Source organism: Bufo bufo, chromosome 4 (genome assembly GCF_905171765.1).
Source record: "Bufo bufo chromosome 4, aBufBuf1.1, whole genome shotgun sequence".
Taxonomy (NCBI): domain Eukaryota; kingdom Metazoa; phylum Chordata; class Amphibia; order Anura; family Bufonidae; genus Bufo; species Bufo bufo.
In genome coordinates this window covers 148,750,026-148,773,132 of record NC_053392.1, presented here as the reverse complement: position 1 = coordinate 148,773,132, position 23,107 = coordinate 148,750,026, and the positions used below count along the sequence as shown (strand labels likewise).

The 23,107-nt window shown below is 49.0% G+C and overlaps 1 protein-coding gene across 1 annotated transcript in view; it reads right to left on the bottom strand.

Annotated features, from left to right (window-relative positions):
• The window catches only part of HLTF (helicase like transcription factor), a 133,701-nt gene that overhangs the window by 40,029 nt on the left and 70,565 nt on the right, over positions 1 to 23,107 (bottom strand). Inside the window, exons 15-16 of the mRNA XM_040428034.1 lie at positions 18,074 to 18,206; positions 13,081 to 13,216 (exon numbers count right to left, since the gene is read on the bottom strand). Coding sequence (XP_040283968.1) covers positions 13,081 to 13,216; positions 18,074 to 18,206 — 269 coding nt within the window. The remainder of the gene's footprint in view (positions 1 to 13,080; positions 13,217 to 18,073; positions 18,207 to 23,107) is intronic.

Genomic DNA, 23,107 nt, shown 5'->3' with positions numbered 1-23,107 from the left:
TGGTCATAATCTGCCACGGCATCTGACAGGATCAGATTTGTCTCCAACTAACGGACACTGCACAGTTGTCTGCTGTATAGGACAGCTGTCATCGTCCGGCTACGGCGCCTGTTCAGCTCCTGAGCAGGCACCATGTGTAAAGACCGACTTTTGCCATTACAGGATGTTGTCAATGAGTTAAATTAAAATGGAACAGAATATTGCAAAAGTCCATGCATATGTGACCCTTGGTCTACAACTGTCTGGGACATGAGTTTCTGCAAGCACGGCCACCGCTAATGGAGTGCAGGGTGGTTGTAACCCCTGGATACGAGCAGTGTATAATATGATGGAAAACTAATCAAGCTAGCACAGGAGACAATATGGACAATCACAATCCATTAGTAAGTGCTTTGTATTAACTTTTTCTATAGGATAAATGCCATTTGTTGATGTAAGACAACCCATTTAACCGCCTCCGGACCGCCTAACGCAGGATTGCGTTCGGGGCGGTCGATTCATTCCTCCTTGACGCGCCGGCGCGTCATCTCGCGAGACGCGAGATTACGCTCACAGCCGGCCCGCGCATGCGCAATGCGGGCCGGCAAGTTAGAGGAGTATTTAGTCACCAGCCTGCCAGCCAATGATCGTCGCTGGCAGGCTGGCGATTTTCAAAAAATCGAATCAGAAGCCATAAATATAATGTGTTGTTAAATGGCTTCTGTGCTCCTCTGCTGGTCCTTTTCGTCGGTTGGTCCCAGCAGAGGAGCACACATCACTGAGTACACACCAACGCTACACTTAGCTCCAGATCACCCATCACCCCAATTAACCCCTTGATCTCCCCTGTCAATCACCTAGTGAAAGGGAAAAAAGTGATCAGTGTAAACTGTCACATTTTTTTTCCACTAGTATTGACGGTTAGGTTTAGGATAGTTTAGGCCCCTTGGTTAGGTAGTTTAGCGCAGTCACTGATTCGCTGATTAGCGTATCACTAATCAGCATTGGCACTTTTATAGTATCTGTAAGTGAGCAGAACTGATCACAGTCAGATCTATAATAGTATTAGTGTCACCTTAGTTCACCCTCCACCCAAAACGGAGTGTTTGCTCGATTAGGCCTGATCGGTCGCCCACACGTGCGTTCACCCACGCCCGCCCTGCCGCAGTGACAAAAAATTTATTATTTTTTTGTTTTTTTGATCACTGCACAATCACTTTACAAGCGCTGCGGTGATAAGGCTTGCTTTTTTTCTTGGGTAGTCTCAGGGAATACCCCCTAAATTTAGTTGACCAAATGGCAAATAAGGGGTATTCTTCTGAAGAGGCCTACAGGATTCTGACCCAGTCGGATGAGGAATGGGAACCCTCATCTGACTAATCCAGCGGGTCAGAATATGAACCTGTAGAAAGCAGTGGCAGTCTGACCCAAAGTTCGGACGAGGAGGTTGAGGTCCCTGATACCACCAAGCGTACCCGGCCCCGTGTTGCTAGACCACAGGTTGCGCAGGATCCGCTTCAAGGGCAGCAGAGTGGGGCTGGCGCTGTCGGATTACGCGGTGAGGCATACACCAGCAGCGCAGCCCATCCTGGACCTAGTACCAGCACTGCCGTACATGGTGAAGTGGCGAGCACCAGAAGGGCAGTTGAAGCTGGTACGGTGGCACATGCATTAGTTCCCCCGTCGCAGCCACTGCTCAGACAGGCCCGTAGAGCCCCTAGAGTCCCTGAGGTGCTGGCAAACCCTGATTGGCAGCCCCCAACTTCAGCCGCACCAGTAGTTCCCCCTTTCACCGCCCAGTCTGGAGTTCGGGTTGAGACAGCTCAGATCGGATCGGCACTGGGGTTTTTTGAGCTGTTCTTGACTGCGGAGCTCTTGGACTTAGTCGTGGCAGAAACAAATCGGTATGCCACTCAATTTATAGCCGCCAACCCGGGAAGCTTTTATGCCCAGTCTTTCCGGTGGAAACCCGTCCAAGTTTCCGAATTTAAAACTTTTCTGGGCCTTCTCCTCAACATGGGCCTAACAAAAAAGCATGAATTGCGGTCATATTGGTCCACGAACCCAATTCATCACATGCCCATGTTCTCTGCTGCCATGTCCAGGACACTATTTGAGACCATCCTGTGTTTCCTGCACTTTAGCGACAACAGCACCTCTCGTCCCAGAGGCCACCCAGCTTTTGACCGGCTCCACAAAATTCGGCCCCTCATAGACCACCTTAAAGAGGACCTTTCACTGGTGTACAAACTAAAAACTAACTATATCAGTGGGCAGAGCGGCGCCCAGGGGTCCCCCTGCACTTACTAGTATGTCTGGGCGCCGCTCCGTTCACCCGGTATAGGCTCCGGTGTCTGCGCTCACTGGACTGATTTTTTGTATGAGGCGTGTCCCTTGCTGCAGCGCTGGCCAATCGCAGCGCACAGCTCATAGCCAGGCTATGAGCTGTGCGGCTGCGATTGGCCAGCGCTGCAGCAAGGGACACTCCTCATACAAAAAATCAGTCCAGTACAACAGAGGGAGCGCAGACACCGGAGCCTATACCGGGCAAACGGAGCGGCGCCCAGACATACTAGTAAGTGCAGGGGGACCCCTGGGCGCCGCTCTGCCCACTGATATAGTTAGTTTTTAGTTTGTACACCAGTGAAAGGTCCTCTTTAACACCAAATTTGCAGATTTGTATACCCCTGAGCAAAACATCTGCATAGACGAGTCCCTTATACATTTTACCGGGCGCCTTGGCTTCAAACAATACATCCCAAGCAAGCGCGCCCGGTATGGGGTCAAATTGTATAAGCTCTGTGAAAGGGCCACAGGCTATACGCCCAAATTTCGAGTCTATGAGGGTAAAGATCAGACCCTGGAGCCGGTCGGTTGCCCTGACTACCTGGGGAGCAGTGGGAAGACAGTCTGGGACTTGGTGTCACCCTTATTTGGCAAGGGGTACCATCTTTATGTGGACAATTTCTACACAAGTGTGCCCCTCTTCAGGCATTTGTTCCTAGAACAGATTGGCTGCTGTGGCACCGAGCGACCTAGTCGCCGGGGCTTCCCCCAACGGCTTGTTACCACCTGTCTTGCAAGGGGGGAGAGGGCTGCCTTGTGTAATGAATAACTGCTCGCGGTGAAATGGAGAGACAAGCGTGACGTTTACATACTCTCCTCCATTCACGCAGACACGACAATACAAATAGAACGGGCAACCAGTGTCATTGAAAAGCCCCTCTCAGTCTATGACTATAATTTGCTCATGGGAGGGGTGGACTTCAATGACCAGATGTTGGCTCCTTATTTAGTTTCCCGATGCACCAGACGCTGGTATAAGAAGGTGTCTGTATATTTGATTCAATTGGCTGCATATAATAGTTTTGTTCTCTACAGTAAGGCTGGGAGAACAGGATCCTTCCTCAAATTTCAGGAAGAGATTGAGAACCTCCTGTATCCAGGAGGTTCCATGGCCCCATACACCAGTGTAGTGAGCCGTCTACACGAGCGACATTTCCCCAGTGTCTTTTCTGGTACCTTAACCCAAGCGCCACCCCGAAAAATATGTTGTCTCTGTAGCAGGAGTGGAATAAGGCGTGACACCCGCTATTTCTGTTCTGACTGCCCTGACCACCCTGCCCTATGCTTAGGGGAGTGTTTCCGGAAGTACCACACACAGGTACACTTAGCATAGGGATTGCGTTACACAGGACAGGCACACAGGGGTCTTAGGGCCCTTTCACTCACAGCTGCTGAAAACCTCTCCTTTCACCTGGGACAAAGTGCATAATGTACTTCGCCACATCTCTGGGCGATTTGCTCTTTGCACATTGTCCCATGGGGAAGGAGAGGTTTGTCCTATAAAGGTAAAAATAAAAAATAAAATCACCGGTAAGCAAAAAAGTTCATGTTCTGTTCCAAAAGTTCAATAAAGTTTATAAAAGTTATGTTCTGTTCAAATGTTAATTAGTTGGATTGGGCGTCACTCTTTATCAGGCAACACAGACAAGCTGGATAGTATATCAGATTTCTTTATATATAACACTAAAAATTATTTATATTCTATACACTGAAAATCCTTAGGGGGGGGAGGGGCTGTTAAGCCGAAATAGACCAAAGGCACTTGTAGTTTTGAATTATACTTGTATCTATGAACTTGCGCCAGTTGTGAAGGACAATGTTCAAAAACAATATAATATTCAAGAGAAAGTCATCATCTACAGATTTAGCAATAATCAATGACTGTTATATTATATTGACTGTAATATAATATTGAATATTATCTTGAATATTCTCTTGAATATGATAAAGACTTTCTCTTGAATATATTGTTTTTGAACATTGTCCTTCACAACTGGCGCAAGTTCATAGATACAAGTATAATTCAAAACTACAAGTGCCTTTGGACTATTTTGGCTTAACAGCCCCCCCCCCCCCCCTAAGGATTTTCAGTGTATAGAATTGTTGTATTTTAGTCTAAGTTTTAATACTGTCCAGTGTATGAATTTTATGCAACATGTTGTAAATCATTTTAAGTGTTATATATAAAGAAATCTGATATACCATCCAGCTTGTCTGTGTTGCCTGATAAAACGAGATTTTTGTGAACTCACCTGTAAAATCTCTTTCTCGCTTTATTCATTGGGGGACACAGGAACGTGGGTATAGCTTGCTGCTGCCACTAGGAGGCGACACTAGGCTGAAAGCTGTTATGCTCTCTCCAGGCTGGAGGGGGTATAGCCTGCAGGGGAGGAGCTATCAGTTTGTGCTTCAGCAGTAGGAGAAACAGTACCGAAACAAAACACAACCAGTAAGGACCACTGCCCAACAAAGAAACCGAACCGGACACCAGCCCAACCGGCAACTCGGACCCACTGGCCTCATAACAATAAGAAAAAATGGGTGGGTGCTGTGTCCCCCAATGAATAAAACGAGAAAGAGATTTTACAGGTGAGTTCACAAAAATCTTGTTTTCTCGCTCATATCATTGGGGGACACAGGACCGTGGGATGTCCTAAAGCAGTCCCCGGGGCGGTAAACAACCACTGGCCCAGAAACAACCAACTCCCTCATGTAAGACACTACACTGCGGCCTGTAAAACTCTGCGGCCAAGAGCAGCATCTGCCGAGGCGAAAGAATGCACTCTGTAAAATTTTGTGAAGGTATGTAAAGAGGATCAAGTCGCTGCCTTACACAATTGAGACGCCGAAGCGTGGTGAAGGCGAGCCCAAGAAGCCCCGACCGCCCTGGTAGAGTGAGCCGTGATACCGGAAGGAGGAACCTTGCCCTTGGAGCGGTAGGCCTCGGCAATGGCCGATCTAATCCACCGAGCAATCGTCACCTTGGAGGCTGCCAAACCTTTACGAGGACCTTCCGAGATTACGAACAGGGAGTCCGTGCGTCTAAAGGGGGCCACCACTGCCAGGTAGATCCGCAAGGCCCGTACCACATCCAGACGGTGGAGAGTCACCTCCCTAGGATGAGAAGGCTCAGGGCAAAAAGAGGGCAGAACAATGTCCTCATTAACATGAAACGCTGACACCACCTTCGGAAGGAAGGACGGCACTGTCCGGAGCACTACCTTGTCTTGATGAAACACCAAGAAGGGCTCTTTGCACGAGAGAGCCGCCAGTTCCGACACCCGCCGGATGGAGGTAATTGCAACCAGAAACGCGACCTTCCATGAAAGCATGCGAAGGGAGACTGTTCGCAGAGGTTCAAATGGCTCGGACTGGAGCGCTACCAGCACCAGATTCAGGTCCCAGGAATGCAACGGTGGCCGATAAGGGACTGCGGTGTGAGCCACTCCCTGTATCAAAGTCTTGACCGGACCCAACACCGCCAGTGTACGCTGGAAAAAAATGGAAGAGCAGAAACCTGATCTTTCAGCGAACTCAGAGCTAGTCCCAGCTCTAAACCCGCCTGAAGGAAGGCCAGCACCGTAGGGAGGGAAAACTGCCTGGGAGGAAGATCCCTGTCCTCACAGAATTTAAGGAAAGACTTTGACGTCCGATAATAGATTTTGGCGGAGGAGGGCTTCCTAGCCCTAATCATCGTGCGAATGACCGCATCAGAGAAACCTCTTTGCTTCAACAGGAAGGTTTCAATAGCCACGCCGTTAAACGCAGCGTATTTAAACCCTGGTGGAAGACTGGGCCCTGTGAGAGCAGGTCGGGCCTGAGTGGAAGGGGCCACGGCACGTCTCCCAGAAGAAGAATGAGCTCTGAGTACCAAGCTCGACGAGGCCAGTCTGGGGCGATCAGAAGCGTCTGAATGCCCTCCATCCTGATTCTGCGTAGGATCCGAGGCAGGAGCGGTAACGGAGGGAACGCGTACAGAAACGTAAAGTTGTCCCACAGAGCCACGAGGGCGTCCACGTCGTGCGCCATCGGATCTCTTGCGCGAGACAGAAAGCACGGGAGTTTGTGATTTAGCCTGGACGCCATCAGATCCACTTCCGGGCGTCCCCAATGGAGACAAAGGTCCTCGAACACCTCCGGATGGAGAGACCACTCCCCCGAGTCCACAGTCGTTCAGCTGAGGAAGTCCGCTGTCCAATTGTGCACACCCGGGATGAATTTTGCCGAGATCACCGGAACGTGGGCTTCCGCCCACTGCAGAATCCTTGCGGCCTCGTTCATCACCGTCCCGCTGCGAGTCCCCCCTTGGTGGTTGATATAGGCAACCGCTGTGGCGTTGTCAGACTGTATCCTGACCGGACGGCCCTGCAAGTAGGGGGTCCAATGACAGAGGGAGAGGTAGATGGCCCGGAGCTCCAGTATATTGATAGGTAGTTTGGACTCCGACGAAGACCAAACGCCTTGGGCTGTCCGGGAACCGAGGACCCCTCCCCAGCCGCGGAGGCTGGCGTCGGTCGTGACCACCGTCCATGACACTGGGAGGAAGGACTTCCCCGAGGACAGGTGGTCCGATACCATCTACCAGCCAAGAGCCGCGCGCACGGGCTGAGACAGTGAGATCCTGAGGTCCAGAGAATCCCGGGACTTGTCCCAGGAGGACAAAATGAGCCGCTGAAAATCCCTGGTGTGGAATTGGGCGAATGGGATCGCCTCGAAGGAGGCCACCATCAGGCCCAGTACTAGCATGCAGCTGCGAATCGACACCCTGCGGCGCTGAATGAGTAGACGCACCGTCTTCTGAATGTCCAGTGGTAGACGCACCACGGCAGCCTCGGAGTCCAGTGTCATGCCCAATAATCTGATCTGAGTGGTGGGAGACAGGCATGACTTCCTCAGATTGATTATCCACCCGAAGCGAGTGAGGGTGCTCATCGTAATCCGAAGACTCTCTTTGCATTGAGCCGCTGTAGGTGCCTTGATCAAGATGTCGTCCAGATACGGGAGAAGAGTAATGCCTCTGGACCGCAGAATCCCCAGAAGAGGGGCAAGAACCTTTGTAAATACTCGCGGAGCCGTCGCCAGACCGAACGGCAGAGCGACAAACTGGTAATGAGCTGCCTGGATGGCAAATCGAAGGAATCGTTGGTGGGCTGTGGCGATGGGGATGTGGAGATATGCATCCTGGATGTCTAAGGACACCATGTGCTCCCCTTTCACCAGTGAAGCAACCACGGAACGGAGGGACTCCATTCTGAACCTTTGAACCCTCAGATAACGGTTCAACAGTTTGAGGTCCAGCACTGGCCTCACATCGCCCTCCTTCTTGGGGACCACAAACAGGTTGGAATAAAAACCTGTAAACCTCTCACGGGGGGTGATTTCCCCTGTTCCCTTGGAGGAGCGAAGTGACTGGACTGCGTGCAAAAGAGCCGCGGCCCGGATGGGATCCCTGGAGGGCTGGGAGAGGAAGAAGCGGTTGGGGGGAAGAGACCTGAACTCTATTTTGTAGCCCGAGGAGACAACCTCGAGCGCCCATGCGTCCGGAATATGGGCGTGCCAAATCTCCTAAAACAGGAGAAGACGCCCCCCCCACCTGTGAGGGTGGGGACAAACCTTCATGCTGAAGGCTGCTTACCTGGGGCTGTGCGAGGCTGCTGAGCCCGCGGACGCCAGGCCTGTTGGGGCTTAAAGGATGGTCCTTTCCGCCTATCCTGATTGGGCGGCCCCGCCGCTGAGGTGGGTGCTGAACGGGTGCCCGAAAAAACGGCGAAAGGACTGGTAGAGAGAAGATGAAGTCCTGGCCTGAAAAGGCCGCTTTGCCCTGGGTTGGGGCAGATGGGTGCTTTTTCCACCCGTAGCCTCAGAAATAATCTCATCTAGTTTGGACCCAAACAGCCTAAAGCCAGAGAACGGAAGCCTCAACAGGGAGCGCTTAGATGAAGAATCAGCTTTCCAGGCCTTGAGCCACAACTCCCTGCGGATTGAAGTGTCGAGAGCCGAGGAACGGGCGACCATAGTCCCAGCATCCAGAGCCGCTTCACAAAGATATTTCCCTGCCTGAGAAATTTGGAGCGCTGACGATTGAAGTTCCGCGGGAGGGAGGTCGGACGCTATGTCCTGGTTCAAACGGAGGGACCACTCCGAAACTGCTTTAGCTACCCAGGCAGAGGCGAAAATCGGCCGCAATGCCGAACCACTCACCGTAAAGATCGACTTCGAGAGCGACTATGCGGCGGTCCACTGGATCCTGGAGGGAAGAACCATCCGCCACCGGTATGGTAGTGAATTTTGCCAAGCGAGCAACCGGTGGGTCCACCTTCGGTGGGAGGACCATTTGTCCACGGACTCGCGTGGAAAAGGGTAGAGTAGGTCTAGGCGTTTTGGAATAACGAAACGCAAACTTGGCTGGTCCCAAGCCTTCGTGACAACGACAGAAAAATCGTCGTGTAACGGGAACGTTTTTGGGGTCTGTCTCGTACGCAGAAATGACACCCCTTGTTGCCTAGTGGAGGGAAGGTCCTCCTGAACCTGGAAGGTGTCCCTTATTGCTGATATCAGGCTATCCACCATGGATGCAATCTGAGAAGAATGCTCCAGATCCATATCTGCATCCGAATCCCCAAGCTCTCCTTCTGACAGTGCGTCGCCTAAAAGGGAGGACGCCTGTGAATGGGAGCCAGGTGCAGGGGGGGATGCTGAGGCGTCAGAGGAGGAACGGGTGCCTGCTCTGGGACGCTTACTAGGAAGTCTGCCTCTGGTTTGTGCGCTATGCGACTGTGCGGATTGCGCCGGTGGTGATTTCTCTACCAAACGACCCAGCAATGAAAGGGTGGAATGGGAGATTTTTGAGAGGTCTTCCACTGCCCGGGACAGGGACCTTGCCCAGTCTGGTTCCCCCTGGACAGGCCGCTCCTGGGCTTCTGTGGGCTGTTGTGCCCTAGGGGGATGACTGTGCAGGTTACTGACATGCAGAGCACAGTGATAGTGACTGACCACGAGGGAATTTTTCTGAACACAAGGAGCAGGCATAGTAAGTGGTCCTACAGGGTGCCTGGTGGGGGTCAGTGACCGGGTCAGACATGGTCAAATCTCCTGCTGGATGGGGGTATCCATTGCCTACCAGTATGGAGGTCCCAGGTCCTGTGTCCTACCCACGCAGCGCCGAGGAAGAAGCAGGAAGTTGAACCAGGGCGGGAGAATAAGCCACGCCCCCCTTCCAGCCCGGGAACGGCAGCCTAATGCTGAAGTGGGGAGGCCACGCCTCCCGCTCTGTGAATGGCCCGGGGAGCGCACGTGACCGCTGATGCTGCGGTCAGAATGTCCTGATGTTCCCCATGTCCCGATCCTGACCGCAGCGGTACCGGAACCGCTGCAGTTGAAAAGTAATGCCCGGCGCCCTAAGTACTTCCGTTCCCCCCTGCGCTTAAACGCGCCCTTGTGCTATGCTGCCGCCTCTAAATAAATCAACCCGATATGCCACGGTGCGGGCCGTGCGGCAAAGGAAGAGTGAGGTCGGAGGTCAGGCTGGCGGGCCGGGGGGGTTCGGATGATGGGGGTGGAAGATGGGGGAGGCTCTCCTGCAGCCAGGGGGATGAAGCGGATATACTTACCTGCCTTCATCTGTGTTCTTCACCCTATGATGTATAACCAGCAGGGCCACCCTATGACCGCTGGCACCAGGCGACAGGGGTCCGGGCAGAGAAGGGCTGAAGAGAGGGTGGCCCTCTTGCTGGGGAGAAGCAGGGGAACGAGGCTGCCCTGGTCCACTTTATCTTCTTGGGGGAGGCAAGGCGGTGAATTAGATACACCGGCCAGCCTCCCGGGGATACAGGGACGCAGGCGACCCTGTGCCCTCTTCCAGTAGTCTGTGAATTAAAATAAAAAAAATAATAAAATCAAAAAGAAAAAATAGAAACGCCACCCTGCAAAGCAGGGAGGTCTGCCTCCTACGACACTAAGCTAAAAACTGATATGCTCTCTCCAGGCTAGAGGGTGTATAGCCTGCAGGGGAGGAGCTAACAGCTTTCAGCCTAGTGTCGCCTCCTAGTGGCAGCAGCAAGCTATACCCACGGTCCTGTGTCCCCCAATGATATGAGCGAGAAAGAGTGACGCCCAATCCAACTAATTATCTCTTTACCTTACCAGCAATAGGGAGTGCTGTTGGGCAGTGCACCTACCCAATAGTGGAACAGAGAGTGAGCCACCAATCCTTTGCAATTTACTTTTTCTATTCAAATGTTATATAAAGTTAATGGTAATAAATTTATTGCGTTGCGGCCTGTTTTTTTTTTTTTTTTACCTTCTAGGTGGACCAACCGATGAACGAGCTGCAGCACTGATGTGCATTCTGACAGAAGCATTGCGCTGCTGTCAGATTACACAAAAGTCGGTGCATGCGGCGCTGCAAGACGAGATTTCTCCTCTGCAGTAAAAAAAGATACGTTTGCCGAGGCTTATGAGCTGAGGGGCGGTGTTCATATGCTTTGGCAAACACTTTGTATATAAAAAAAAAATCCCGGCAATGTTTTATTCATCCACATCGATTGAGGTGAATGGAGAAATCGGGTTTGCCAGGGCATACGGGCTAAGTGGGTTTGGATGTTGGGCGGAGCTCCTATGTCCTGGCAGACGCCTTTCCCCTCATTTTTTTTTTTTTTGGCAGAGATTTTTTCATCCACATTGATCGATGCGAATGAAGAAATCTGTGCTGTTCATTTTTTCTTTCAGCCCAGAGGCTGAACGTAAAAAAAAAAAATCTCATTACCCGTATGCTCAATATAAGGAGAATAGCAGAAACTCCTAATGCTGGCCATACATGTAATGATTGCGGAGACCCTCAAATGCCAGGGCAGTACAAACACCCCACAAATGACCCCATTTTGGAAAGAAGACACCCCAAGGTATTCGCTGAGGGGCATATTGAGTCCATGAAAGATTGAAATTTTTGTCCCAAGTTAGCGGAAAGGGAGACTTTGTGAGAAAAAACAACAAAAAAAAATAAAATCAATTTCTGCTAACTTGTGCCAAAAATAAAAATCTTCTATGAACTCGCCATGCCCCTCATTGAATACCTTGGGGTGTCTTCTTTCCAAAATGGGGTCACATGTGGTGTATTTATACTGCCCTGGCATTTTAGGGGCCCTAAAGCGTGAGAAGAAGTCTGGAATCCAAATGTCTAAAAATGCCCTCCTAAAAGGAATTTGGGCCCCTTTGCCCACCTAGGCTGCAAAAAGTGTCACACATGTGGTATTGCCGTACTCAGGAGAAGTAGGGCAATGTGTTTTGGGGTGTCTTTACATATACCCATGCTGGATGAGAGAAATATCTCTCTAAAAGACAACTTTTCCCATTTTTTTTATACAAAGTTGGCATTTGACAGAGATATTTATCTCACCCAGCATGGGTATATGTAAAAAGACACCCCACAACACATTGCCCTACTTCTCCTGAGTACGGCAATACCACGTGTGACACTTTTTTGCAGCCTAGGTGGGCAAAGGGGCCTAAATTCTAAAGAGCACCTTTAGGATTTCACAGGGCATTTTTTACACATATGGATTTCAAACTACTTCTCACGCATTAGGGCCCCTAAAATGCCAGGGCAGTATAACTACACCACAAGTGACCCCATTTTGGAAAGAAGACACCCCAAGATATTTCGTGATGGGCATAGTGAGTTCATGGAAGTTTTTATTTTTTGTCACAAGTTAGTGGAATATGAGACTTTGTAAGAAAGAAAAAAAAAAATAAATCATTTTTCACTAACTTGTGACAAAAAATAAAAAGTACCATAGTTTGTAAACGCTATAACTTTTGCACAAAACCAATAAATATAACTTATTGCATTTTTTTTTATCAAAGACATGTAGAACAATAAATTTTGAGAAAAATTTATATAGAAATGTAGTTTTATTTGAAATATTTTACAACTGAAAGTGAAAAATGTCATTTTTTTTGCAAAAATTTCGGTAAATTTCCATTAATAACAAAAAAAGTAAAAATGTCAGCAGCAATGAAATACCACCAAATGAAAGCTCTATTAGTGAGAAGAAAAGGAGGTAAAATTCATTTGGGTGGTAAGTTGTATGACCGAGCAATAAACGGTGAAAGTAGTGTAGGTCAGAAGTGTAAAAAGTGGTCTGGTCATTAAGGGTGTTTAAGCTAGGGGGGCTGAGGTGGTTAAGTCAGAAAACTAAACTTACATTTGCTACAAGCAGGCAATGATTTGCACTAAAATATGAACCATGTTCTGGCTTTAGGATTAATAAACCTGTTGGAAATCTATTGGCCACACCTCTGCTGTTAAACCCCTCCGACTTTTTAAAACTGCAGTGTTGGGAGACGAGTTGCACATTTTTGCATAAATATAGAGAGCGTCATGATTTGTGGCTATTTTATACCACTAAACTGGCACAAGATAGGCAGCTTGTATTATATGATACTGTTGGTTATTACGTGATCACTTATAAAAGACATGCTCTAAAATTAATGATTCTCATAGGGGCAGGTTCACAGAAGACCATTCACTACAGGTTGTTTTTTTTTGTGCGTTTATCTTTTTTTTTTTTTTTTTAGCCAGGAGAGAATCCAAAAAGAAGGAAAGTGCAATGAAAAACATTACATGGGTGTTTTCCAAAGAAGTTTCTGAAGGTGGACAGTAATTTATAATGTAATAATATAAAAATGCATATATAAAAGTTTGATGTAAAATGATAAGCTCAGCAGTAACAAAAACAAGAAGCAACACTGTTCTACCTTAATCCTCCTTGATCTCCCATGGTGACTGGTCTCTGAATTGTGCGGTGCCACCAGTCCCTGTCAATGAATGGTTTCAGTTTCAAGAAAGCCAAAATGGACCACAAATCCTTCAGGGAGTTCTGGATAGGCGTACCTGTGTTTTAAATGTGAAAGCATAAAACTTAGTATCAAGGGAAGCTTAAAAAATGTTGATACAAAATCACAGATGATACAATACAAAACGATGCAAAGCGAGTCACTGCTGGCCACTAAAGAGGACCTGTCACCGAAAAATGAAATGCAATCTGAAAGCACCATGCTACAGAGCTGAAGCAGCTGAGCGGATTGATGTATATTTTTGTGAGAAAAGATTCAGTAAAACCTGTAATTTATACATTTTTTAAAGCATTTTATGCTTTTTCTATCTTTTGTGAACAGCTATCGGTACAGGAGAGAGGTGTTAACACCGCACCATTCTTTTCTATGGGACAGATGGAAATAGCCCGGAGATGGGACCCGCACTTATCAGAATATGCCCCTTTTCTCTGTGATGGGAAGACCCCTTTAAGAAAATGTCCTAATATACAAGGATTGAGGGGGCAACAAATTAAATCAGATTTAAAAGGCTATCCCGGACTCCACAGGATAAGTGTCTGAACAGAGACAGAGAGCTCATGGAGAATAGCGGTCCAGTGTGCCCTGTTTAAATGGAGTGATACACACACTGCTGCTCCATTCAAAGTCTATGGAAATGTCAGAGAAACCAGAGCACAGCATTCTGCCATCTCCGGCAGAATTTGAATGGAGCAGCAGTCTGTATGGAAGACATGGAAAAACTAGATTTTTGTGGACTCGTCTGTAAAATCTCTTTCTTGCCGAGTTCATTGGAGGACACAGGACTGTGGGTATAGCTGCTGCTACCACTAGGAGGCAACACTAGGCCAAAAAGTATTAGCTCCTCCTGCCGGCTACACCCCCTCCAGCCTGGAAAGAGCATATCAGTTTGTGCACAAGCAGTATGAGTAGAAGAAATAAGAAATTAAATAACAGAATAATAACCAGCGGGTCCGAAGCCATAACCGAGGACCCCACCAGTCAAACAACCGCCGTCACCTGCGGCAAAATTAGAAAACAAACAAAGGATGGGAGCTGTGTTCCCCAATGAACTCAGCGAGAAAGATATTTTACAGGTGAGTCCACAAAAATCTCATTTTCTCGCCCGTATCATTGGGGTACACAGGACCGTGGGACGTTCCAAAGCAGTGCACGGGGAGGGAAGAAACCACACGCCCATGGAAGTCAGTCGCGAGAGCCTAACAAACCACGTCCAGCTGGTGGAGGGCCTGTTCCCTAGGATGTGAAGGTGAGGAACAAAATGAGGGGAGAACGATGACCTCGTTAACATGGAAGGCAAAGACTACCTTTGGAAGAAAGGAAGGCACGAGGTGAAGCACCGCCTTATCTTGGTGCAGAATAAGAAAGAGCTCCCCTACAGGAGAGCGCCGCTAATTCCGACATGCGTCTGATGGAGGTAACCGCCACCAGAAAGGTCACTTTCCAGGAAAGAAGGCGGCGAGAAACCGTATCAAGAGGCTTGAAGGGAGCCGATTGGAGGGAACCAAGCACAAGATTCAAATCCTAAGAGGGTAAAAGGGGGGCGATAAGGAGGGACAGTGTGAGCCACCCCTTGGAGAAAGGCCTTAAAGGGACACTGACAGGCCAAAACAGCATATATAGTTAGATATATCACATTACAGGTCTTATACAGTCTTTTAAAAGCATATAAGTATCCCCCCTGTCCACCTTATAAAGAGCGAAATATAAAGTTTTATAACCTGCTTCTCCGTTCAGCAATCTGCCCAAGGTGCGGCGTTTCATGTGAAAATGCGCCCAGCCAGCCTTCCCAACTGCCGTTTGAAGCCCCGCCCAGCTCATCAATATTCACTTCGCTGGGCGGGGGCTAGAACTCTCCCCAGTCCCGATCCTGCGCAATTCAATCCTCCGGGCATCGTTCATGCCCAATCTTCTGCACCTGCGCCCCGCCGTGCTGTTAGATCGCGCATGCGTACACACACCAGCCTGCGTCTTCGAGGCAGCTGCAGCACGGCGGGGCGCAGAAGATTGGGCATGAACGATGCCCGGAGGATTGAATTGCGCAGGATCGGGACTGGGGAGAGTTCTAGCCGCCGCCCAGCAAAGTGAATAATGATGAGCTGGGCGGGGCTTAAGAACGGCAGTTGGGAAGGCTGGCTGGGCGCATTTTCACATGAAACGCCGCACCTTGGGCAGATTGCTGAACGGAGAAGCAGGTTATAAAACTTTATATTTCGCTCTTTATAAGGTGGACAGGGGGGATACTTATATGCTTTTAAAAGACTCTATAAGACCTGTAATGTGATATATCTAACTATATATGCTGTTTTGGCCTGTCAGTGTCCCTTTAACTGGAGCCTTTTGCGCCAGAGGTCGCAGGAAAAAGATTGATAGCGCTCACACCTGCCACTTTAGAGAATTAAGACAGAGAGCCAAATCCAGCCCCATTTGCAAAAAGGAGAGAATTGTGGGAAGGGAAAAACGGAGTGAAGGGAGGCGACGGTCTGCAGCGAAGGAAAGATTTCCAAGTCCTATGATATATCTTGGACGACGTTGGCTTCCTGGCCGTAATCATGGTGCGGATGACTTCGTCTGAGAAACCCCGCCGCTTCAGAATGGCGGTCTCAATAGCCACGCCGTCAAGCGTAGCAATTCTAAATGCTGGTGGAAGACGGGTCTCAGAGAGAAGGTCGTCCCTGAGCAGAAGAGAACAAGGAGCGTCTCCAAGAAGAAGGATGAGATCGGTGTACCAGGTTCGGAGCGGCCAATCCAGGGCGATGAGAATTGTCTTGAGAGGAAAAGGGGGGGGGGGGGGGGGGGGAAGACGTACAGGAGTGAAAAGCTGTCCCATGGAGCCACCAGTGCGTCTACTGCACATGCCCGGGATCTCTTGTCCACGAGATGAAGGTGGAAAGCTTGTGGTTGATCCTGGATGCCATCAAATCCACATCTGGACGGCCCCAACGGAGACAGATGGAGTTGAAAACCTCTGGGTGCAGAGACCACTCGCCCGGGTCCACGGTCTCCCAGCTGAGAAAGTCCGCCATCCAATTCTCCACTCCTGGAATGTAGACTGCCGATAGAGCTGGTACATGTTCCTCCGCCCACTTTAGAATCTTGGCCGACTCCGCCATCACAGCCCGACTGTGGGTTCCCCCCTGATGAGCCACCCCCTGAGGGCCGACCGCACCACCGGGGAAGGGTGATGGTACAGTCTAAGGAACCCGGTGTTTTGTCCCAGGATGACATGATCGCCGTAGGATAGGACAGGTGTGAAATTAGGCATAACCGCTTGTCCGGGGGGAGGTGGACTGTCGCCGTGGCAGTGTTGAGGATCATGCAGAGGAAAGTAATCCGCCTGCTGGGATGCAGGGATGACTTCTGGAAGTTCACCAGCCAGCCAAAACGTGCCAAGACGTCCAGGGTGATGTGTAAACTGTCCTCGCTCTGACTCAAGGTCGCAAGACTCCAGGCAGCGATCCACGGGGTCCTGAAGGGAAGCGTCATCGGCCACGGGTTGGCGGTATGCTTTGTGAGACCTGCGACGGGCGGGTCCACTTTGGGTGGGGACGACTATTTGTGACCAGGTCTGGCGGAAAGGGATATAGCAGATCGAGGCGCTTGGAAGCGCTGAAACGACGATCATGCCTTGACAATGACAACCGAAAAATAGTCATGCAAGGGGAAGGCCTTAGGGGCATAGCCAAGCTAAAAACTGATATGCACTCTCTAGGCTGCAGGAGGAGCTAACACTTTTGAGCCTAGAGTCTCTTCCTAGCAGCAGCAGCTATATCCACAGTCCTGTGTCCCCCAATGATACAAGCGAGAAACACATTCTCTTGATAAGTGGGGGTTCCAGTAGTCAGATCTTGTCGACAAGTGACATGCTGTCATTCGGGGTAAACCCCTTTAAAGGGGTTATCCCACTTTGCGTTTTTATACTTACCTGCTGCCACCGCGCGTTCACTTCCTGGATTCTGGCTGGGGGCGGGCTTCATCTTGATTGAAGTCTTCTCCCGGCCGGGCCGCGCGCTGGACTGAACGCGCACGCTGCCGCGCATGGTGACTTATTTCTGGCCAGTATAGTACAGAGCCGGCGTGCGCGTTCGCATCTCTGTACTATTCTGGCCGGGAAGAAGTCACCGTCGCGCATGCGCGGCAGCGTGCGCGTTCAGGACAGCGAGTGAGAAAAGAAGAAGTCTTCTGGGCAAGCGCGACCATCGGGATTTTGCGGAAGAGCGGTGGTCGTAACCAGGGAAGACCGAGTCACAACAATGGAGGTAAGTGGGGATGAATTTTCTCCTAATCGGTGGGAATTTGTTAATAAAGTATATTTACAAAAATGATCACTGTCAAATCATTAACAGATTTAACAGTGATCATTATGATGGGATAACCCCTTTAACTTTAAAAGGGGTTGTCCGGGTTCAGAGCTGAACCCAGACATATGCCCATTTTTTCACCCAGGCAGTCCGCCTGACTTGAGCACCAGAGCAGTTTATGCTCCGATGCTCTCCTTTGCCCTGCGCTGAATCGCACAGGGCAAAGGCATTTTCTGGAGTTCGGGTGACGAACTGGGCTTTCCTTAGGGCTGCCAGGCGGAGGCTTCCGCCCAGCAGTGAGCCCAGTGACATCACCAGTCGTTTTACAGACTAGGGCAGCGCTAAAGCCCGCCCATCAGAGCCGATGTTGTCACCGAACACACTACTGGGCGGAAGTCTCCATGAACTCCTCCAATGCTATCAGGGGGGCTGCCTGGGTGAAATTATGGGTATGTCCAGGTTCAGCTCTGAACCCGGACAAATGCTTTAAAGAGTTTACCTCGAAGGTTATCTTTGATAACAGCTTATTTTACATGATACAAATTTTGCAGCTCATAAAAAATTCCTTTATTTTTAATTGTTCTATGTGTTCTTACCTGTTAGAACCCATCTTCTAACTGCATCCAGACTGTGAACGGCTTTTGTCTGCTGCGCATTCGGGTTCCGGATTGTGTGTCCTTCATCCAACACCACTCTCAACCATTTTATCTTATGAAGTGGGCTGTTATTCTGTAAGAAAAAAATAAATAAATATGAACACTTTAGTCTTTAAAGGGATTCTGCAGTTTGTTTTAACTGATGATCTATCCTCTGGATAGATCATCAGCATCTGACCAGCAGGGGTCCTCCGCCGATCAGCTGTTTGAGAGGCAGTGGCGCTCCAGCAGCGCTGCAGCCTTCTCAGTGTTTACCACTAGCCCAGTGACGTCACGACTAGTATCAACTGGCCTGGGCGGGGCTAAGCTCCATTCAAGTGAACAGAGCTTAGCCCCGCCCAGGCCAGTTGATACTAGTCGTGAGGTCACTGGGCATGCGGTAAACAGTGAGAAGGCCGCGGCGCTGCTGGAACGCTGCTGCCTTCTAAAACAGCTGATCGGCGGGGATCCCGGGTGTCGGACCCCCGCCGGTCAGATGCTGATGATCTATCCAGAGGATAGATCATCAGTTAAAACAAACTGCAGAATCCCTTTAATCCATCCAAGCCCCTACCAGGCTGGTATAGTTCATTGTGGTTTACTCCCAGGTCAGACATCAGGGAGGCGACATCAGCTACTCTCCCTGGGCGTTCCTTCTCCCTGGCTGTAGCGCTGTCCAATCGCAGCGCAGAGCGTCACCTCCAGGGAGGAAACAAAAAAAACTCACCTTCTACCTGGCTGTGATGCTCTGCGCTGAGATTGGACAGCGCTACAGCCAGGGAGAAGGAACGCCCAGGGAGACAAGCTTATGTCGCCTCCCTGGTGTTCCGATGCTAGTGATTAGCATACAGCGCAGGACAAGGTAACGGGGGCCAGAGTAAGTGGCGCCCAGAAATAATAGTACAGTAAGTGCAGGGACTTCCCCCATGTATGCCCTAAATGTCCTGCTACTTAATCAAGTCCGGACCCATGAAAGGTCCTCTTTAACCCTTTCATGACCAAAGGTCATTGATGCCCCAGTGTCCAGGTCAAAATTTACAAATCTGACATGCGTCACTTTAAGTGGTAATAGCTTTGGAACACTTTTACTTATCCACGCCATTCTGAGATTGTTTTCTCGTGACACATTGTACTTCATGACAGTCATAAATTTGAGTCAATATATATCTCCTTTTTTTTTTTTTAAAAATCCCAAATTTACCCAAAAATTTTTAAAAAATTGCAATTTTCTAAATTTCAATTTCTCTGCTTCTAAAACAGAAAGTGATACCTCATAAAATATTTATTACATAACATTCCCCATATGTCTACTTTATGTTGGCATCATTTTGGAAATGTTATTTTATTTTTTTTTAGGATGTTACAAGGCTTAGAAGTTTAGAAGCAATTCTTAAATTATTTAAGAAAATTTCCAAAACCCACTTTTTAAGGACTAGTTCAGGTCTGAAGTCACTTTGTGGGGCCTACATAGTGGATACCCCCATAAATGACCCCAATGTAGAAACTACACCCCTCAAGTTATTTAAAACCAATTTTACAAACATTATTAACCCTTTAGGTGTTCCACAAGAATTAAAGGAAAATGGAGATGAAATTTCTAAATTTCACTTTTTTAGCAGATTTTCAATTTTATTACATTTTTTTCTTTAACACATTAAGGGTTAACAGCCAAACAAAACTCAATATTTATTACTCCGATTCTGCGGTTTACAGAAACACCCCACATGTGGTCGTAAACAGATGTAAGGGCGCACGGCAGGGCGCAGAAGGAAAGGAACGTGTATGATTTTTGGAAAGCAGATTTTGCTGGATTGGTTTTCTGAACGCCATATGTTTTTTATTTTTCTACCGATCGTCTTGTGCAGAGGCTCATTTTTTGCAGAAAGAGTTGAGGTTTTTATTGGTACCATTTTTGGGTACATAGGATTTTTTGATCATTCATTATTACACTTTATGGTACAAGGTGGCCAAAAAATTGGCTGTTTTGGAACAGTTTTTTTTTTTTTTTTTTTTACAGCGTTCATCTGAGGGGTTAGGTCATGTGACAGTTTTATAGAGCAGATCGTTACAGATGTGGCAATACCCAATATGTATACTTTTTCTTATTTAAGTTTTACACAATAATAGCATTTCTGAAACCAAAAAAATGATGTTTTAGTGTCTCCATAGTCTGAGAGCCATAGCTTTTTTATTTTTTGGGCGATTGTCTTAAATATGGGCTCATTTTTTGCGGGATGAGGTAACGGTTTGATTGGTACTATTTTGGGGTATATTCGCCTTTTTTGATCGCTTGGTGTTGCACTTTTTATGATGTAAGGTGACAAAAATGGCTCATTTTTTTTACACCGTTTTTATTTTTTATGGTGTTTATTGGACGGGGTTGATGATGTGATATATTTATAGAGATGGTCGTTACGGACGCGGTGACACCTAATATGTGTGTGTTTTTTTTTTTTTGTTTTTTTTTTTATAGGAAAAGGACATTTATTTTTTACATTTTTATTTATTTATTTTTACTTTTATTATTTTCACTTTTTTTTTTATCAGTTCCCTCTTGGATCTTGAAGATCCAGTGGGGCTGATGGTTGTACTATACTTTGCAATGCTCTTGCATTGCAAAGTATAATACAATCAGATGCCTGTAGGTGGCAGCACTGGACGCCTATACCATGGCAACCGGACGCCTTTGCAAAGCGTCCGGTTGCCATGGCAACCATCGGGCGCTGCGATCGCAGCAGCCCTGATGGTTGAGAGAGAGGGGGCCCCCTCCCTCTATTACCCCCATGGATGCCGCTACTGCGGCATCTATGGGGTTACAGCAGTGTCAGCATAGAGCTGACACGCTGCTGATGGCGGCGGCTCAGGAATGGAGCCGCCGCCATCACACACACAAGGGGGACCGCATCGGGGGCAGGGGACAGGGGGCACCATTTCACTTATAACAGATCGCGGCAGGAGGGGGTGGACCGAATGGGGGGGCAGGATAAGATGATGGACAAGAAGGGGGCACAGATCGGTGCAGGAGGGGGCGGACCGCATCGGGGGCAGGACAAGAACAAGGAGGGGGCACAGATCGGGGGCTTCAGGACACATTACCGATTTCAGGCTCTGATCTGCAGAGCGCAGATCAGAGCCTGAAACCGGCATTTTAACACTGCCGCGATCCGATTGGTTAGTCTGCACAGACTAACCAATCGGATCGATTGCCGGCAAGGGGCCACTCTGATTGGTCCCTTGCCGGCATTACCGCACTGTATGCTGTCCGTGACAGCAGCAGGGCAGGGGCAGAAGCTTAAATCCAAGCGCTTTGCAGCGCTTGGATTAAAGAGCTGCCAGAACGTGTATATACGTGGTAGCTGCACGGGGTATGTGCAGCTATCACGTATATATACAGATTGCAGTCGTGAAAGGGTTAAATATGCAAACTGACACCAAAATAAATTATTAAAATGAGTTCCCTATTTTGTGTCAGATTTTTTGATATATAATATGTATCATTTCACAATAATATGTATCATTTCACATGAATGTGGGATAATGGCGATGGTTTTGGTTGGTATGGTATAGATCACTTGACTTGAAAAAGGTTCTGAGAGAGAACCGAAACGTTGTTACATGACGTGTGAATAAATAGCACATTTTTTGCATCTTTCAAGGAGTGCTGCAGACTTTTATTGGTTAGGGCTGCACGATATGGGAATTTTGTGCGATTGCGATTAGGGCCCTAAAAATTGCGATAACGATATGCGATGCGATATTTTAAGGGAATTGTGCTAGAGGTCTATTTGCTTGGATTTTCCCATATGAGCCGCTGACGCGGCTGGGTATGACATAGTTAGGGGGGGATCTGTGGATGACGCACTGTTATTGGGGGGGGGGGGGGGATCTGTGGATGACGCACTGTTATGGGGGGGGATCTGTGGATGATGCACTGTTATGGGGGGGGATCTGTGGATGACGCACTGTTATGGGGAGATCTGTGCATGACGCACTGTTATGGGGGGGGATCTGTGGATGACGCACTGTTATGGGGGGGAACTGTGCATGACGCACTGTTATGGGGGGGGGATCTGTGGATGACGCACTGTTATGGGGGGGAACTGTGGATGACGCACTGTTATGGGGGGGGATCTGTGGATGACGCACTGTTATGGGGGGATCTATGGATGACGCACTGTTATGGGGGGGATCTGCGGATGACGCACTGTTATGGGGGGGATCTGCGGATGACGCACTGTTATGGGGGGGATCTGTGGATGACGCTGTTATGTGGGGGATCTGTGGATGACGCTGTTATGTGGGGGATCTGTGGATGACGCTGTTATGTGGGGGATCTGTGGATGACGCTGTTATGTGGGGGATCTGTGGATGACGCTGTTATGTGGGGGATCTGTGGATGACGCTGTTATGTGGGGGATCTGTGGATGACGCTGTTATGTGGGGGATCTGTGGATGACGCTGTTATGTGGGGGATCTGTGGATGACGCTGTTATGTGGGGGATCTGTGGATGACGCTGTTATGTGGGGGATCTGTGGAGGACGCTGTTATGTGGGGGATCTGTGGAGGACGCTGTTATGTGGGGGATCTGTGGAGGACGCTGTTATGTGGGGGATCTGTGGAGGACGCTGTTATGTGGGGGATCTGTGGAGGACGCTGTTATGTGGGGGATCTGTGGAGGACGCTGTTATGTGGGGGATCTGTGGAGGACGCTGTTATGTGGGGGATCTGTGGAGGACGCTGTTATGTGGGGGATCTGTGGAGGACGCTGTTATGTGGGGGATCTGTGGAGGACAGTGTTATGGGGGGGATCTGTGGAGGACAGAGTTATGGGGGGGGGGGGTCTGTGGAGGACACTTATGGGGGACCTGTGGATGACGCGGTTATGGGGTGGATCTGTGGATGGCACTGTTGCAGGGGATGTGTGCTATGACACATAGGGCCATGAGGGGGGCCAGCATAAGACACACATATAGCATCTTATGCTGGTCCCCCTC